The sequence below is a fragment of the Maylandia zebra genome, linkage group LG3 (assembly GCF_041146795.1).
Source record: "Maylandia zebra isolate NMK-2024a linkage group LG3, Mzebra_GT3a, whole genome shotgun sequence".
NCBI classification, from domain to species: Eukaryota; Metazoa; Chordata; class Actinopteri; order Cichliformes; family Cichlidae; genus Maylandia; species Maylandia zebra.
The window spans coordinates 13511192-13530487 of NC_135169.1; the positions used below are offsets into that span (position 1 = coordinate 13511192).

The following is a 19296-nucleotide window of genomic DNA, read 5'->3' on the forward strand; positions in this document are numbered from 1 at the left end:
AGAAATACTATATTAAGCACAAATCCTATAAAAAGCAGAAATAGTATGATTAAGCATAAACACTACATTTAGTAGAAATACTATGTTTGAGCAAAAATCCTATAAAAAGCAGAAATACTATATTAGGCACAAATCCTATAAAAAGCAGAAATAGTATGATTAAGCATAAATACTACATTTAGTAGAAATACTATGTTTTAGCACAAATAGTATAAAAAGCATAAATACTGTAATTTAGCAGAAATACTATATTAGGCACAAATTCTATGAAAAGCAGAAATAGTATGATTAAGCATAAATACTACATTTAGTAGAAATACTATGTTTTAGCACAAATCCTATAAAAAGCAGAAATACTGTACTATGATTTAGTAGAAAAACTATAAATAATCAGAAATACTATATTTGGCAGAAATACTATATTTTGCACAAATCTTATAAAATAGCAGAAATAGTATGATTTAGCACAATAGTAATAAGTTAAACAGAAAAATTGGAAAAGCAAAATGGACAGCTGAAAAAATGCTGAACATGCTGAGGGTCCCTCAAATATACTTGTTAAATGAAAAAATCAGCAAAAAAATGCACAGGGAGAGAGAAGTAAGTTTCTAGGTCAGCCTGGGAGCTGCTGAATTTGAATCCACCAATCAGAGAGCCTGTGTACTTTTTCCCGCCAAAACAGGTGCATCTATTTACACACGCAGCACAGAGAGGCACAGGATTATTGCAGCCTATTTCTCATAGTGACGACTCCCCTCAAACAAATGACCATAATTTCCTAACCGTAGGGGCTAGAGCGGTCATTCTTACACCGTTTTGTTCAGAAGAGATGGGGGAATCTTCCAGTGTTGACAATTTATCATTAAAATGTGAATTATTAAAGATATTTGACTTCTAATGCACCATAACTGAGTAGAGCGAAGCAAAAACTGGCTTGACTTGCCCTCAAACAACGCTTTGTAACTTGAAATCTATTTGGAGTATCGATATCATTCTTTCACCATAAGAGACAGCAGGCTTTGGTGAACAGTCATGGAAATTTTCAGGTCTCTATGGAAATCCAACAAAAAGTTATGCTGAGAGAAAAAAGTGGTTCATTTCCAGAGTTTGAAATCTGAAGAAATCTGAGCGACGGACGAATTTCCTACCCTCAAACAAGTCCAACTCATTTCAGAACGGTAATACGTGAGAAAGAAATTCTTGAATTGTGAGCGTCACGAGTGTCTGAAGATATACCGGGACAAGCCTCATGTCTTAACTTTGCTTCGTTAAGGAGATATGACGATTCGAATATGCCTCTCATTACAGAAATGCAGCGGTGATTTTGAACAAACTCTCCATTCACTTTATATGGAGAGTTTTCCGACATTGTGTTGGTCTGAGGAGATTTGCGAAAGTTCTATGAATACCACAACAATGATAGTGACATTTTCGGAAACCCAGCAAAAATACCTACGTTTTGATGTATAATTTGTGGAAGTTGAGTGAAGATTGAGCAAGTAGCAAGAAGTTGTTCGGACATGAAGAGAAGACTGCAAAACCTTCAGTGGCACACTGGAAGCCAAGTGCATAGCAACCATAACAACGCATGTATTTTGTGAAAAATCACAATTTTGCAACTGAAAACTTTAAGAGGCATAAAGGTAAAACGGTAAAAGATTTGAAAAAGCTGAATCATACCTGAATAGCCCCATAATTTGAGAACATTTTAAAGTTTGAATGGTTGTTCTACGTGAAAATATGAGGAAGTAGTTAAGTTTCAGAAACAAGCAAATTTTAGCAGAATTGCAGAAGTTTCCCATTCATTTCAATGGGACTAATTAAGCTTAATATTTTAAAAAGTATAATAGTGAAAAATACCAAAAGACATAGCAGGAATTAGCAGAAATAGCAGAATATTTTAAAATTTGAACGGTGAAAATTGGCTGAAAATTGTGGAAGTAGTTAAGTGCCAAAAAGTGTGCGGAAGTCCCAAGAGGAACTCAATAGTGTGGATGCTTAAAGCATCCACACAATTAGGGTCCAATGTTTCCAAATTTAGCACAGCTGTGCTGTTTTCATAAACTGATTTATAAATTTGGAATTTCACGAATTCTCGTGTCTGAGGCGGCATGCTCTCCAGAGCAGGAACAAGGCTGAGGAGGAAATGTTCAGTTGCAGACGGGCGTGGCCTCTTTAGGGTCTCCAGGATAGCCAGCTCCACCGCCGATGGACCGTCCTGGGACCCTTCCCTCGCCCGCCTTCGAGCTGTCCTCCTCTGTGGGCCTGTAAAACACAGAACAAAACACCACAAAGAAATGAGAAGGCTGCTGCTAGATTTTCATTTTCAAAATTGAAGAAAACCAGGATATGAACAGATTGGTTGTAGATATTTAGTAAAGGTGATCACAAGGGGATTCAAGCAAGTAAAAAGCTATCAGTGCTTGATGTTCATACCTGTGGGTGCAGCAGCAGGAGTGGAGGGACCAGGGACTGGGGAGTCAGGAGAAGCAACATGGGAGGACTCTGCTGCATGATTACTTGACTCTATCAAGACAATATTAAATGTTAACAGGTTGAAGACAATAGTCATAGAGAATATTATATTATTATATACTTATTATTATATACAGTGGTCTCTCATTTATTGCAGCACATGAACAGTAGTCACAGTTCTCACAAGTTGATTCTCAAAGTGCAAACCTTTGTCGATTTTAAAACATATTATGCCGCGCTTTTTCTCCATCTGCGGCGCCACTTTTGTGCGCCTTTTTCCCTCCCCGGTGCAGGTTTTATATTTCCGAATGAGGGTCATAGTTAAGAGTGTTTTTGTGCTGTTTTTTTCTATTGGACATGATGGATATCAAAACCAAACATGATAAGTTTGGCAAGCGCAGGAGACACGACACGGAGGAGATTTATCATTTGGGCTGCAGAATGCAATGCTATACGGTGCAATAAAAACAAAATCAGCGAAAAGGCGAGGCAGTGAACAGCGGGACTACTGTATACTGTTTATTAATAAACAAAATATATTCCTGTATGACAACACGCATTAATTAACTGCCTACATTAATTCATTGTAAACATACCTTCTGACTGACACTCCCCTGCTGCCTCTTCGGGCTGTCCCTGGTCCTCGGGGGAGAAGTTCTCCACGGTCCGCACCATATTACCGCTAGTCTCCCGCGGGGTGAGGAAGGGGTCCAGAAACCCCATGACCGCGAAGAACTTCCATCTCCTCCCCGATCCTGCTGCCGACCCACTCCTCTTCTCCTTCTCTGCCCTCTTCTCCTTATTATAGGTGTCCCTGAGGCTCTTCCACTTTCTCCTGCAGATGTCCTCTGAATAAACGCATTATCTGGTTAGCGGAAAGGTATTTGTACAACAGTGGGAAAATCGCGGGACAGTAGGCAGGCTTGCTAGCTTGCTAGCTTTTGCGCGGCTTCATCGGGTCAGTCTGAAAATTAAAAAGAAGAAGGAATGAACTTACCAGGTTGCCCGATCTCCTCACTTATGTGTCTCCAAGCTAGGTCCTTTTTATTCCTGTCTCGGTAAAAATAGTAGCTGGCATCATACAGCTCAGGGTGGTTAGCCACAGCGCTGATTAGCTTTTCCTCCATACTGAATGAAGAATGAAGGGCTTTGGCTGGATCTGCCCCTTTGACCTAGGTCAGAGCCACGTCACCAGGCTCCTGATTGGTTGTCGCGGCGCGATTTGACGCTCGAGTTCAGCTTTTTCCAACTCGAGTGGTAGACGCGAAACGCGCGTATGCACAAAATGCAACACAAAAACTGACGCGCGTGGTTTTATTCGCGCGTCAAACGCGCCAGACGCGCTACACTGACGCGCGTTTCACGCGTTTTGGCGTTTTGGCGACGCAAATCTGCTTCCGAATTTTCGCGGGACCCGCAATCGCGCGTCATCGCGCCTTTCCATTGACTTTACATGTAAACCTGACGCTCTATTCGCGTCCATCGCGTTCGGTGTGAACACACCGTTAGTCTTTGAGGTGTTGAGTTGCAGGTGGTTTGTGTGACTCCACGCGACAAGGTTCCTCACCAGACTTCTCTACTCCTCTTCCTGATCATCCCAGATACACCCCATGATGGCTGTGTCATCTGCAAACTTCTGAATGTGGCATAATTCAGAGTTGTAGCAGAAGTCAGAGGTGTACAGGGTGACCATTGTCAATCAATCTCGTGCCGTGTCTCCTGTACATTACAGAATGTGTCCAGCTTGTCAAGTTTAAATAAATCTTTGATCGCTACCAGTGTGGCTTTGAAGTGCTGTACTGTGTGTTTGTAAGTTTTCTCGCCAACAAACACAACAATGGCGATGAAACGTTTTGCACCGTCAAAGTCACCTGCGGGTTTCTTTGGTTTCATTCTATAATACTGGACTTATTTTTCTACAAAGGTTTGAACTTTGAGAGTGTTTAAACAAGAGAGAAAAGTGTGAAAATGTTCATGCCTGTCTGAGAAAAGTGTATAAAGTGTGTTGTGAGGGGTTCTATAGCCTTAAAACATCTATAATAATTGTATAAAAATAAAGTTGGCTACTTTGCAGATTTCACCTATTGCGGGTTAATTTTAGAACATAACTATCCCGATAAACGAGGGACCACTGTACTAAGTAATTTATTGAGAATTTTTCAGAAAAACAATATTTCCCCATTGGATAAGCAGAAGAGAATGGATGAACGGATAATATTTCACCATTTTACTAGGGTGACCAACCGTCCTCTTTTTTGCAGTTGTTGACTTGTAAAAGCCTATCGTTTAAATATGTTAAAGTTTTCTTTAAGCAATTGTATTATTAAAGTTTTTCTTGACTAAGCCAAATCTTCTCTTTTTTGGAAATCAAATGGAAATCAAAATATGGTCACTCTAATTTTACAAGATAAGTTTGCTTTACTTTATGGGGTGCAGCCCATATTATTGAGTCATTTAACCTGGACTGAATTCATGGTATTTTACCAGACAGGAGACACTCCTTTCCTGTACAGCTCTTTTGGTAGTTATGTTTAAACAGTGATTGCGAAAGAAAAAAAAATCCATCCATCCGCTTATCCTTTTCAGGGTCACGGGGGGCGCTGGAGCCTATCCCAGCTGTCATAGGGAGCAAGGCGGGGTACACCCTGGACAGGTCGCCAGTCTGTCGCAGGGCCAACACACAGGGACAGACAACCATTCACTCGCACATTCACACCTAGTGGTAATTTATCCAATTAGCCTATCCCCACAAGCTGCATGTCTTTGGACGGTGGGAGGAAGCCGGAACCCAGAGAGAACCCACGCAAACACGGGGAGAACATGCAAACTCCACACAGAAAGACCCCGGCCTGATGTTGGAATTGAACCCAGGACCTTCTTGCTGTGCGGCAACAGTGCTAACCACCGTGCCACCGTGCTGCCCAAGAAAAAAAAAAATCTTAGAATTTCTTAAACATTTCTTGCATTTTTCAACTGTCTTTTTTTCATCAACAACATGAAGTGCAGGTCTTCAGGGCCAGCTTATGTGATAGGAATTCCGTGGAAAGTGCAGGGTATCAAGCAAGTCCAGGTGATCAATCACTGCTCAATCTCATCATAACAACTTTATTCTCTTAAACATTAGATCTTTAAACCATAGTCTAAGTGGATATATCACCTGAAACTTAGATTTGCTCTAAATCTGACCAGGCCTGCTTCAATTCACAACTGAAAAGTGTCTGTAGTATATTTTTGCCTGTACAGTATAGTTATTTATTTATTATTTTATTTTGTAACAATGGAAAAAAGTATTTACTCCTTTTCTGTTAGCTGACACCCATCCTAGAGTAAATAAGTGCAACAGACAGAAGTGGTACCAGCAAGTACAGACAGATTTACACTTTAAAAGATTGAGAGAAACTGTATTGTGATCTAAGGAGCTTGGAAGGAAAAGCATCTGGACTTCTTTAACCTCCTAGAACCTGGCGTCCACATATGTGAACGTCACATTTTGGGTTGCCTAGACTAAAATATGTAAATCATGTAAATTGACAGAGTGAGTGCACAGAGGGCACCAAATTTTTGCAGAGTTGCCACAGACCTCCAAACTTCATGCGGTCTGCAGATCATGTGGATTTAGTCGTGAACCGTTTACCAAGCAGCGCGACCTGATTTCTGCTTGTCTAGTCTGCCATCTGGTGGAAAAAGGTGGTAAGTGCACGTATGACCGCCTGGGTCCACTTTTTTTCTTCTTTGTTTCTGTCTCAAATAAGCAGCTGCTACAAAGAAACCCCCGAACTGCCTCGCTTCTGTGTTTTATCCATGCCGGCTCCCTTACAGTCCGCCGGGCTTTGAGAAACACGCGCTTTAGGTACGTCCGTTACTTGGCTAGCCGAAGCTGTTAGCTTCCTCAGCAGCTACAACAGACTGCGACGTTTACGGTAGAGGGTGTTTGTACTAGCAACCTCGGACGCTGACTTCAGCATTTAGATAAAAAAAAAAGAAGACGATGACGAAGCGGCGACCGCGTTAAACAGCTAACTAGCTTGAGCCCGCTGGTGAAGTGCGGTTATAAAACAAAGGGATTAGCAATGCTGGCCTCGGAGCTGTAGCAACACCTAATAACGGTCGCAGCTAACAGTTTTTACAGTAAACAAATGCTATGACGAAAAGCATTGCATAGAAGTACTAGTATTGTGTTAATCACAGGATAAGTCGCTCTACTTTCCCCTCTGCTGATGTGAGCGTTGGTGGTCTAGTGGTTAGCATAGCTGCCTTCCAAGCAATTGAGCCGGGTTCAATTCCCAGCCAACGCAAAGTCATTTCTTCACTAAAGTGGCAACTTTAGATTCTACTGTTAACAATTGCATATTTAAAAACGTGCTCACCCCAACGGTTTTCATTTGGTGTCTGAAAACTTTTTGTGGTATGAAAACTAAAGTCATTTAAACACACTGTTAGAATTTAAAGCTACCCGGATTTTCAGGCACTAATGCAGGCACAATCAGCTGTCTATGTCCTGTTAATGGGGACTTTGGCACGACTGTCCTATCCTCTCTTGCTTGCCGTGATCAAATTCAGTGAGTGTTCATACCAACGGGACAGGAATTTTATTCTACAAACTTAAACATGAAGAGGAACTCATGACACTAAATACAAAATATATTTAAAAAAAATATAACTTGTCTCTTATGTTGTTCCTGCAGCTGCTGAATGAGCTCTGTTAGTACATGCCGACATGGGGAGGTATTTCCACAGCGAGGTGGACATTAAGAGCCCGTGGCATCAGGTGCTGGCTGCCTTCTGGCAGCGCTACCCAAACCCATACAGGTAATTAATCAGAATCAGAATCAGAAAGGGTTTTATTGCCAAATGTTGAGCAGGTTTACAACATTAGGAAATTGCTGCGGTGCTTCAGTGCAAACATACTGTCATAAATTGCGCTTAAATAGACATGAAAAAATAAAAGTAAGAATAAGAATTAAAAGTGCTACGTAGAAAGATATATGCATGAGATATACATGAGATATATACATGAGAATAAGAATTAAAAGTGCTACGTAGAAAGAGTGCAGGTGGTGATCAGTGCCAAACATGGAATGATGCAGTGAACACAGCGTAGGGTCATGTGTTAGTGGTGGGAACAGTCGTACGTTTATTGTTCATGTGTCCAACAGCAGAGGGGAAGAAACTGTTCTTATGGCGAGAGGTTCTGGTGCGAATGGACCGGAGCCTCCTGCCTGAGGGGAGCAGGTCAAACAGACTGTGTCCAGGGTGAGAAGGGTCAGCTGAGATCCGAGCTGCACGCCGCAGTGTCCTGGAGGTGTACAGGTCCTGCAAAGATGGGAGTCTGCAGCCAATCACCTTCTCAGCAGAGCGCACAACACGCTGCAGTCTCTGTTTGTCCCTGATAGTGGCTCCAGCGTACCACACGGTGATGGAGGAGGTGAGGATGGACTCGATGATTGCGGTGTAGAATTGCATCATCGTCCGTGTTGGCAGGTTGAATTTCTTCAGCTGCCTCAGGAAGTACATCCTCTGCTGGGCTTTCTTGATGACGGAGGTGATGGTGGGCTCCCACTTCAGGTCCTGGGTAATGGTGGTACCCAGGAAGCGGAATGAGTCCATGAATGATTGTTTCAGTGAATATGCAAAGTCATTTCTCATCAATGAATCTGATATTTTTCCCTTATAAAACAGTGAAAAATGTCACCTTATTATCTAGTACAATAAAAGAAAAAAAAACACATTAGTCCATTTTCTCCAGACAATGGACAAAGTGGACCAAACTGTCGTGCTTTTATCTTGACTGCATCAACCCTGGGTGTTGTTTGGAGAACTTCAGTTTTTTAAACAATAAAAGACATTTTAAAAAAACAGAATGTGTGAGTGTTCTCAAAAAAATAGATCTGTTTTGGTGTACCAGCACCCATGTACTCACGGAAGATGTCCTATACCGCGAGGTCACCTCCAGCAACCACCTGCTGTCCAGGCGACTGCTGACGAAGACCAACCGCCTGCCGGGCTGGGCGGAGCGGGTCTTCTCCATGCACATGGCTCGGGCGGTCTATGTCCTGGAAGATTCTATCGTGGACCCTCAGGCCCACACGCTCATCACCAAGACCTGGAACCTGAACCACAACACGCTGATGGTGAGATGCGCTCTGATTAGATCACTGTGGTTAATTAACCCCCCCACCCCCACCCCATGACAGATAGGATAGAGTTCAGATTGATGGTCTTATTGTCATCAAGCGATTTCTCCCACTTTGAATGGGGCAGTTTGCAGTTTGAGATAACCAATCAGAAAATGGGCACGAGCTGTGAATAGCATGAAAGCATGAGATCATGGTCATAGATGTAATAGAGCAGACCTTCCCAAAGTGTGGAGCCATTGCAGGGGGGGCGCGGTATGAAAAGGGAGGGAGAGAGAAAACAAAACTCTTGGACACTGCTAGCACAGGGCGCCCACAGAAATGCAAAGCAGGAGATGAAGCATCGCTGAATATGTTTCCAAACCAACTTCATTCTAAGCCAAAGACTAGAAAATCTGGCGAAGCATATCTGCCCTTTGGTTTCACCTGCACAAGTGCCAAGTGCACAAGTCTCCCCTGCAGGATTGGTTTTCCCTGCGTTGGGAGCAGCACTGTGCTCTCCCTATCACGGACAAACAGTATCCCACAGTTGTTTATGTTTTTAAACCCATTTTGCACAGAGAGGCATTTTTTGAAAAATGCATTGATAGCAATGTTGAATATTATTACACATACAGTAAAATAATCACACCGTGACGCCTCTGCCTTTCTAAATGGAGGGACAGTAACTGCGTTTGTATATGTTAGTGTGTAAAACCTGTAGACAGTAAGATTAACAGTATTTTGTCTCTATCTGCCATTCTGCAATTCATCTCATGTAAACAATAACGTGCGCACAGCGTGACGTGAAAAAAGGCACATACCTTTGACGTTGCGTGACGAACTCTGTATTCTTCGTCCACACGTAAACGGAAAAAAAGGAGTTTTTAAAAAAATCTCCGTTTTCGGTGATTCGAAATGCTGTTTATGTGTCAACGAAACAGCTGCGTTTTCAAAAATACCCGTGTAGGTGTGGACGTAGTGTAATAGTTTACTTTCTTACTGCCTGTAATTTATTGCAAGTTACTTGTATTTGCTTAACCCTCCTGCCATCCTTTAAAAAACTCACACCCATCACCCTAGGGACCATTCTCAGCCACGCCATAAAAAGACCATATATCCATATTTTATTCCACTTTAAATTAGCCAACCTTGTAAAACTACTTCTCCCTGAAATATTCATGTAAAGTTTTAATTATATTATCGTTGTTTTAACCCTTCAAATCCCAGTGTTATTACATGAGCGCCCTGTGTTATAAGCCCCAAAAACCAAAAAACGAAACTAAATATTTCCACAAAAAACCAGTTGAAGTAATATGTGATTGTCATTATAAGTAGGCCTTTAGATGGACCAAAGATTGGCACCAACATACATTTTGACCTGCCATTATTTTTTTTGCATTTTTTTTGCAATTTAAAAATTAAAACTTCAAGGCCCTGAGTCTTCATTGACATCCAAGAAAAGAAGAAAAAATAAAATCATATGATGATAATTTGGGGTTGAAAAATAGCGTTTATAATGGAAGTCAATGGGCAGAAAATGGTCCCCAGGGTGATGGGTGTGGGGATTTCTGCTGCTCAGCCATTTTAGGCTGATTTAAGGAATTCACACTGGAATATTAACATTGACAGGTAAAAACTATCCTGTGGCAAGTTTGGTTATATTCCACTGAACACAGTGGAAATGGCAGCCATTTAACACATAGCAGTGGCACAAAAAGGTCCCAAGAAGGCAGGAAGGTTAATTGTTTACTAAATGTTTGAGGTGTGAAAGAAACCACAATGGAGCAAAATATGGGCGTGTGTGGTTGGAGGATGTGTTTGTGCGTGTGCGTGCGTGTTGTAAAACAAAGGCAGCAAAAAAAGTTTGGGAACCACTGTAATAGAGGAACCAGCTGACATGGTTTGAGCACCTGAATAGGAGATCTCCTGCACATCTAGACTTTGATGGACTAGGTCAGGGGTTTTGGGCATGTCCAGCTGTGAGGAGACCTGTGACAGAAACAGGACTGGACTGGGAATGCCTTGCTGGAAAGGCTGGAGATAGTTGCCTAAATGAGGCCATTCTCTCCACTTTTGCTCATCTCAGAAAGGACAAGAAAATGGATGAATTTGCGGATTTAAAGAACTGCACTGGACACAGGTATAAATGCTTTTTGACTGGAAAACTACAAGGCCTCTTACAGTCTGGTTGGTTTTAACATTTTCAGTATTTAACTAAGTTCAAATCAAATCACTTTTATTGTCACATCACATGTGCAGGTACATTGGTACAGCACATGTGAATGAAATTCTTGTGTGCGAGCTTCATAAGCAACAGAGTTGTGCAAAATACAATAATGTAAACAGGCAAAATACAAGAATGGCTGATCTGAAACTAATAAATATATGTACAATATATAATAGTATATGCATTTCTGGATGTGTATACTAAATATTTTTCTACGTGTGTGTGTGTGTACACATATTTTACAAATTAAATAGAGTAAACAATAAATAAAATATATAAAAATATACAGAGTTGAGACATGTGCAAAACAGTGGCATTGCTGTACAGTATGTAGTGCATAATGTTGAAGTTCCAGTAGTGGAGGTGAGGTGTCTATGAAGTGTTCAGCAGTCTGATGGCCTGATGGAAGAAGCTGTCTCTCAGTCTGCTGGTACGGGACCGGATGCTGCAGAACCTCCTTCCTGATGGAAGTAGTCTGAACAGTTTATGGCTGGGGTGACTGGAGTCCTTGATGATCCTCCCCGCTTTCCTCAGGCAGCGCTTCCTGTAGATGTCTTGGAGGGAGGGAAGCTCACCTCCAATTATCCGTTCAGAGCACCGCACTACTCGCTGGAGAGCTTTGCAGTTGTAGGCGGTGCTGTTGCCATACCAGGTGGTGATGCATCCAGTGAGGATGCTCTCAATGGCACAGTGATAGAAGGTCCTGAGGATGCGGGGGCTCATGCCGAATCTTTTCAGTCTCCTGAGAAAGAAGAGGCGCTGCTGCGCCTTCTTCACTGTTTTGTTTGTGTGTACTGACCACGTAAGATCCTCAGCCAGATGTACACCAAGGAACCGGAAGCTGCTCACTCTCTCCACAGCAGCGCCGTTGATGGTGATGGGGGTGTGTACTTCTCTGCACCTCCGGAAGTCCACTATCAACTCCTTTGTCTTTGCGACGTTGAGGGTGAGATGGTTGTCTTGACACCAGTGGGTCAGGGCGCTGACCTCCTCCCTGTAAGCCGTCTCATCACCATTGGTGATAAGAACCACCACTGTAGTGTCGTCCGCAAACTTCACAATGATGTTGGAGTTGTTAGTGGCTGTGCAGTCGTAGGTGTAGAGTGAGTACAGGAGAGGGCTCAGTACACACCCCTGTGGAGCACCAGTGTTCAGTGTGATGGGGGATGAGGTGATGCTGCCCAGTCTGACCACTTGGCGTCTGTCAGACAGGAAGCTAAGGATCCAGCTGCAGAGGGAGCTGCTCAGTCCTAGATCCTGCAGTTTCCTGTCCAGCTTCGAGGGAACGATGGTATTGAATGCTGAGCTGTAATCTACAAACAGCATTCTCACATACGTGTCTCTCTTCTCCAGGTGTGACAGGGCAGTATGTAGTGTCAGGGCTATGGCATCATCAGTGGACCTGTTGTGGCGGTATGCGAACTGTAGAGGGTCCAGTGAGTCGGGTAGTGCAGAGCAGATGAAGTCCCTGACCAGCTTCTCGAAGCATTTGCTTACGATGGGGGTCAGGGCTACAGGTCGCCAGTCGTTCAATGAGGAGATGGTGGAGGATTTGGGTACAGGGACGATGGTGGCCATTTTGAAGCAGGCTGGGACTACAGACAGAGAGAGGGAAAGGTTGAAGATGTGCGTGAACACTCCAGCCAGCTGAGCCGCGCATGACTTGAGGACGCGGCCGGGAATCTCGTCCGGACCTGTAGCTTTGCGTGCGTTCACCTTCCTGAAGCACTTCCGCACATCCTCCTCAGACACAGTGTGCGCACTGACGTCATCCGCGGTGCGCACCCTGTCCGGTCTCATGGTGTTTGCTGTGTCGAATCTAGCGTAGAATACGTTTAGATCCTCACACAGAGAGGCCGTGGTCTGCGGTGTGCTGGTTTTCCCTCTAAAGTCTGCGATCGTGTTTAGTCCCTGCCACATACTCCGAGGGTTGTCAAACTGTTGCTCCACCCTGTCCCTGTACTCACGTTTGGCTGCTTTGATCGTCTTCCGGAGTTGGTAATGTGCGTGTTTGTAGTCCGATGTGTTCGCGGAGGCAAAGGCGGTGCTCCGTGCCGCCAGTGCCGCGCGAACATCTCCGTTAATCCAGGGTTTTTGATTTGGGATGGATTTAACTGTTCTGGATGGGACGACATCTTCCACGCATTTCCTGATAAATCCACAGACTGAGTCTGTGTACTCATCAATGTCCCTAGCAGCCACGTGAAACATTTCCCAGTCCGCGTGATCAAAACAGTCCCACAGCGTAGACTCCGATTGGTCCGTCCAACAGTGCACCGCCCTCCGGGTTGAATATAATACTTTTTCCTGTGCTTGAACAGTTTGTGTTTGGAGTAAAAACGGGCTTTTTTGTACATTTTCTACCGTCTCTGCCTCTAAGACTGTTGTGGAGCGGTGTCTGTTTGAAGAGAACCATGGTCAGCCATCTTGGACCAAATTGAGGAGGGAGGCCTGGATCTCCACAGCTGTATATGGACTGGGTCGACCCATACAGGTATACACAAACATACAAATGTTTCAGTCCTAGGGAAAATTGGCCACCAAAACCCAAACTCAACCTACTATCACTTAAAGTATAAAGAACACACCAGCTTCTCTTAGTGTATTTCTGATAGAGATTGACAGACCACGTGACCTTCGTGCATTGCTTTGTGGGTACCCGTGGCAACAAAATCAAAACACTGCATCAAGCGCTAGTATTTCCAGCACCGGTAATCATTAATTCTGTGGTTTTAATCCCTAATTGCATTTTATTTACCCCAAAAACAGTTATGTACAAAACGACGGACAACACGGCAGGTCCGTACAAAGACAGACTTGACGAAAAGGCAAAAAAAAAGGACAAGGAAAAAATCAAAGGATTGAAAGGGTCAGACCCATACGAGCATACAGAGTGGAGTAAGGACGTTAGCGTGCTGCCCAACTTTCATCACGGACATATTTATTATTGTATGGTCCTAAGTGTGAGTGTATGCACTTCACGTTTATTAACTTCAGATCCCTGCAACAAGCCCAGGTCCAGTTTACTTTTGGTGATTTGGACTATTCCATTTCACAGCTGTTGTTACATTTTTTTTCCCTTTTTCTTCTGTACAGGCCAACGAAATCTGTTTGTAGTTTCAGGTTGTAGTATTACACAACATTTTCAGATCTAATAGAAAAAAAATAAGTGTTTCATAATTCATTCAATTTATTGTCTTTCTTTATAACTGGCATTATTGTTTCATTCTATTATAGAATCTTACAAGAAAGAGGCAAAATTGTATTCCATTATGCTTTATTAGCTGCTTCAATAAAAAACAAATCAACAATGCAAAAAACAACAACAAAAAAACAACAACAACAACATTGGAAACCAGCATAGTAGAAAACAGTTATTCATCACTTGATTGCTTGAAAACAACACTTGGGCACATATATGCGGGATTTTCGTGGCTGTTTTGATCTCGCTCTCTCTTAACCGATCAAATCTGGCTGTGGTAGCAGCTTTAAACTCAGTATGATCCAGGTTGATAGAGGGTGCTCAGTCTGGATCACATTCCAGCATTTTGCATTGGTTTTCCTACAAAACATAACAAACATTAGCCCGCAAAGCCACAGTGAACAAAGCAGCATAGCGCAATGAATTCTATTCAAATCAATATAAGACTTACTTGTAACCTACATCACCAATTATGTTATGATAAATTACGTAATAACTACAACAGAAGACTTACTGTTGTGGAAATGCTTGGAGCAGACTAACATGTGAGCTGGAGTGTTCTGAAACGTTATATTTGGTCTTCAAATTGCTCCAATCCAGGCCATACGTCAGCTCTTGTTACTTCGGAAACATGGCTTGAACAATTTCTCTTCCATGACGTAATCCCATAAACAATCTCTTTACCCGTCGGCTTCCCGTGGCTGTCATGCGACCAGCTATTGCAGTTAATAATACAACAGCTTCTCGCCATTTTTTGTGTTTCTTTTTATCGCTGTGTGACTGTTTTCATGTGAAAGCATGCGTGCGCTAGTACCTCTTGCCACGAATTCCCAGAATCCTTTGTGGTTTTACCCCAGAATGACATCACATTTTCAATCTCTATAAAAGATCCCCAGTAATGGCTGGAGGTGTGGTCAACACGAACTTGATAACGGCTGCTTAGTTTGCCTTAATGTTCTGCATGTTTGCGATTATAATTTTATTCCATTATTTTTGCAGTTGGGTTGTTATGCTTGTTACATAGCTTCATGTTGGCTTAGCTAATATCTCGGTTACTCCTTGGCAATGCAGGTCATAAATAAAACCCCTGACTAGTTAGCGAGTTGTTGCTGGGGAAATTCGTTGCAAAGAGGGTGCTGCACCAAAATTCTGTCTGCGATTGGTTTGGTCTCTTATCAGATTGTCCATTGTCGCCCATAGTTTGCATGGAAGATGCTGACTTGTCTGCAAACACTCAGAACATTGTGAAGTAATACCTCCTGGCTCTCAAGCCAAGCCAAGATACCAATACCAACTATGTGACACTTCGTCAGTATCTATATACAGCTAACGTATGGTGCGGGTATTTATCTTTGACTAATTCTTTGTCTTTCTCCGCCAGGAATTCGGTCTCGCCAGGTTTAAAAGTAACCAAGCTAAAGCCATGAGAGGGCTGGAGTACTCTCTCTCCAAGCTACAGAGTAAGTCACAAATACATGCACACACAAATCTGTATTTCACCTCTGAGGGCTTCACCAAAACCTGAAGCTTAATTACCACAAGCTATGTGTTTTTGTACAAAAGTCCTGAAACTGTAAAAAGAAATCCAGTTAAAACCAAGAAAACAAACGTCAGCCTATCACAAAACCGCTGTTTTTTTCTTTCTTAAAAAGGGAAATCATCATTTAAAAACTATGGTTTTTATTTTCTCTGATCATCTTTGTCTAATTTAACTTTTAGAGCATTTCATTAAACGTTGGTCTCAATCTAGTATCAGATTGAGACCAACATTTACTGTATTGCACACCTTTGGTGGTGGCTTAGAGTGATGTCAAATTTTTCATTGATTTTTAGATTTGGTCACAGGATTCACATTTTTTTTTATTTATTAAAATATGAATAACAAATGTCATATGAGTCTTCTCTTTTGACTTTTTTATGTAGATGTAGTTTAGATCAGCCTGATTTTCGGTCATTAGAACTTAAACCTTAGATTGCATATAAAAGACGACGGTACACTCCGGGTGTGAGAACTGTGCATTTTCTTTTCTTGTTTTAAACCTTAAACCTATTTTCAGCTCCATTATGCTCATATTCAGTTTATTTTTCACTTCAGGGCTCAGATCAGTGTGACAGTTCCTCATTTTCTACTTTTATTTATCCACAGCTAGTGACCAGGGAGAGTCATCAGAGAAGCAAAAGCCCCTCCCACCACAAGCCACGCCGACCCCCAACCAGAAACCCAAACAGTTTGTCTGAACCTCAGTAGGAACAACAAGCCCACAATAGAGATTGACAGACCACGTGACTTTTGCGCATTGCATGCCGGGAACTCGTGGCAAAACAATCCAAGTACCGCATCAAATGCAAGTATTTGCAGCACTGCAAAACGTTCATTCTCCGGTTCCAATACCTTCTTGCTTTTTCTTTGCCCCCCAAAAAAGGTATGTACAAAACGAAGGATAACAATGCTGGTCTGTACAAAGACAGACTCGACGAAAAGGCAAAGAAAAGATACGTGGAAAAAAATCAAAGGAGTGAAAGGGTTAGACCCTTACGAGCACACAGAGTGGACAAAAGACGTTAGCGTGCTGCCCAACTTTCACCACCACCAGTGCATACATTCATGAAGTTTAGTAACTTCAGGTCACTGCAACAAGCCCAGGTACAGTTTACCGACGGATGGGTACAGGACCTTGAAATGCACCGTGTAGAACGAAAGACCATCGTACAAACAAAGGTAAGTTTACCAGTCTCACAAATTGTCTTCATAAATACACATTCGTTAACCGTTTATTAATAGGACCTTTAAGCTCAATGGTAATTAATTAGTAGTGGAAATAATTTCTGGTACGGATTACAGAAATGTAGCAGTGACAATAATATTGTATGCTGTAATCGTACTGGGCAATTAGTGATACAAAAAACCAAAAAACCTGTTTTATCTGCTTTACCCGTCGGCTTCCCGTGGCTGTCATGTGACCGGCTATTGCAGTTAATAATACAACAGCTTCTTTCCATTTTTTGTGTTTCTTTTTATCGCTGTGTAACTGATTTCAATTGAAAGCCTGCGTGCGCTAGTACCTCTTGCCACGAATTCCCAGAATCCTTTGCGGTTTTACCCTTAAATGACGTCACATTTTCAATCTCTATGGCTCGTTTGAAGAGCAGCACTAAAACGGTGGGGCATCCACTCATCCTCAGTTCTGATTGGTGACACATTAGCTGATACTGATTACTTTTCAAAGTCACCAATCAGAGCAATGAACTACAATAATTCCCAGGATTCCTTGGGACTGATTTAATCATCTTATTAAAGTTTTAGTAATTTTTTTTTTGAAGTTTGCAGTTTGTAATTTGTCAGTTATGTAACGTAAACATGATATTAAGTTAATAATTTAAGTTTACGTTGACTTTTCTTATCTTTGTTTTTATATTTTTATATGGAAATAGTGTTTTGTCTTATTTTGTAGAATTCTCTGAATGATTATTGTCATCTTGGATTTCTTTGGGACCTCCCACAGTAAATGTCTTAAGAGATTTTCTATCAATAGGAACGGGTTTACATCAGATTCAGGTAGTTTAGAATCAGACTGTTGTAGAAATGCATGTTTCATAGTATCCATATGCCAGTTTGAGTAGATGTTTGTTTTCTGGTGGTATGGCTCTGATCTTAAAATTCCAATAGATTTATGTTCTGGATAATTGGCCAACCCATTGAGACCAAGGGGAAGGTCAGAGTTGAGTTTTGTTTTGTCTCATGCTAAAGAGGATATTGTGTTTTAGATGTAGTCTTATCCGTTTTGGCTTGAAAAAGGGTTGTCAGTAACCTGGTGTATGTTAATATTGCAGCATGCCAAGCTGCATTATGCAAAATCAACCTCTGGGGCTAACAAATAAAGCTAATGTTAAAGCACTGAACACTGCAGTTTCTCTAATATCCACTTCAGACTGGTTCTAAAAGTGACCAAAAGTGAGTCAGTTCCCACAGACGCAAAATGTCAAACTTTACAACAGAAATAAAGATATTTACAGCCTGCTACAAAAAGATATTTTGGCCATATAAACTGTCCTGCATGTTGGCTAGAAGAGGGACATCAGTGTTAAAACTTCTGCCCACTCCCTGTGTGTTCTATATAATATCTATTCACACATCTTGACGCTGAAGGTTCTACATGGTTCTTACATGGTAAAGTAAGCACCTGAAAATAAAAGAGAAAAAACTTGTGGGTTTCTCTTTGCCCGGATAAAAAGAATTTGTTAAACAGCCCTTACTGGATTGACCAATGCTTGTAATGGGAAAGCCTGAGTGAAGATATAAGAAGGAGAACTGTAGATTAACATGAGTTGGGAAGGTCTGTTGGAGCCATTTCTAAGCAACTGCAGATTCCAAGATTATCAGTTCAAGCAGTTTCATCTAAGTACAAGTTATTTGGATGTCTCATTGCTAAGGACTGAAAGAAGAGCCAAACTGTCACTATCAGATGAGAGGAAATGGTCAGGATGTTCAGGGATCCCCCAGGCTCAAGCCTGCCATGAACAGGAAACTTCTGGAACACCAGCATCAACGTCGATAGCAAAGTCAGTTTTAAATTGCCACGGAATGAGAGGGTGCTGACCAAGAAACAAACTCCTACTCCAAAAATAACACCTTCAAACTCCACTGAAATTTGTAGCTGCCCATATGGACAAGCCAAATGCATTCTGCAGAACATCTTTATGATGAGACTAGACGACCGGGGCGGCGGGTTGGGAAGCTCATCTATGTAACCGGAAGGTTGCCGGTTCGATGGACAAGACACTTTACCTACTGCCTACTGGTGTTGGCCAGAGGGGCTGATGGCGTGATATGGCAGTCTCACTTCTGTCAGTCTGCCCCAGGGCAGCTGTGGCTACAACTGTAGCTTGCCTCCACCAGTGTGTGAATGAATGAATAGTGGAATTGTAAAGCGCTATGAGGGTGTCGAAAAGCGCTATATAAATACAATCCATTATTATTATTATTAGACAAAGGTTGAACTATTTGGCCAAAATGACAGGTGGTGTGTTTGGAGGAGTAGCACTGCAGCGGCCGTCAAGCATGGTGGTAGCGTCATGCTCTGGGGCTGTTTTTACACTATTGCTACTGGTACATTACACAATGTGGATGCAATAATACAGGACTCTCCTTTTTTTTTTTTACTTGACAACGATCCCAAACACAAACGAAAACTCGATTCAAATGGAAGCACATTCAAAGCACATTAGCTCACATTAGCTAAGCCAGGTCTTTGCGAGGAAACTAACCAATTGAAATA

General features: G+C 42.1%; 1 protein-coding gene across 1 annotated transcript; it reads left to right on the forward strand.

Annotated features, from left to right (window-relative positions):
* The first annotated feature begins 6295 nt into the window (after positions 1 to 6295).
* LOC112433407 (PRELI domain-containing protein 1, mitochondrial-like) lies at positions 6296 to 19033 on the forward strand. The gene is made up of 6 exons (XM_024801599.2): positions 6296 to 6325; positions 7161 to 7284; positions 8381 to 8606; positions 13199 to 13312; positions 15402 to 15480; positions 16167 to 19033. The coding sequence occupies exons 2-6, from the start codon at positions 7193 to 7195 to the stop codon at positions 16256 to 16258; spliced, it is 603 nt and encodes a 200-aa protein (XP_024657367.1). The 5' UTR covers positions 6296 to 6325; positions 7161 to 7192; the 3' UTR covers positions 16259 to 19033.
* Positions 19034 to 19296: the final 263 nt, after the last annotated feature.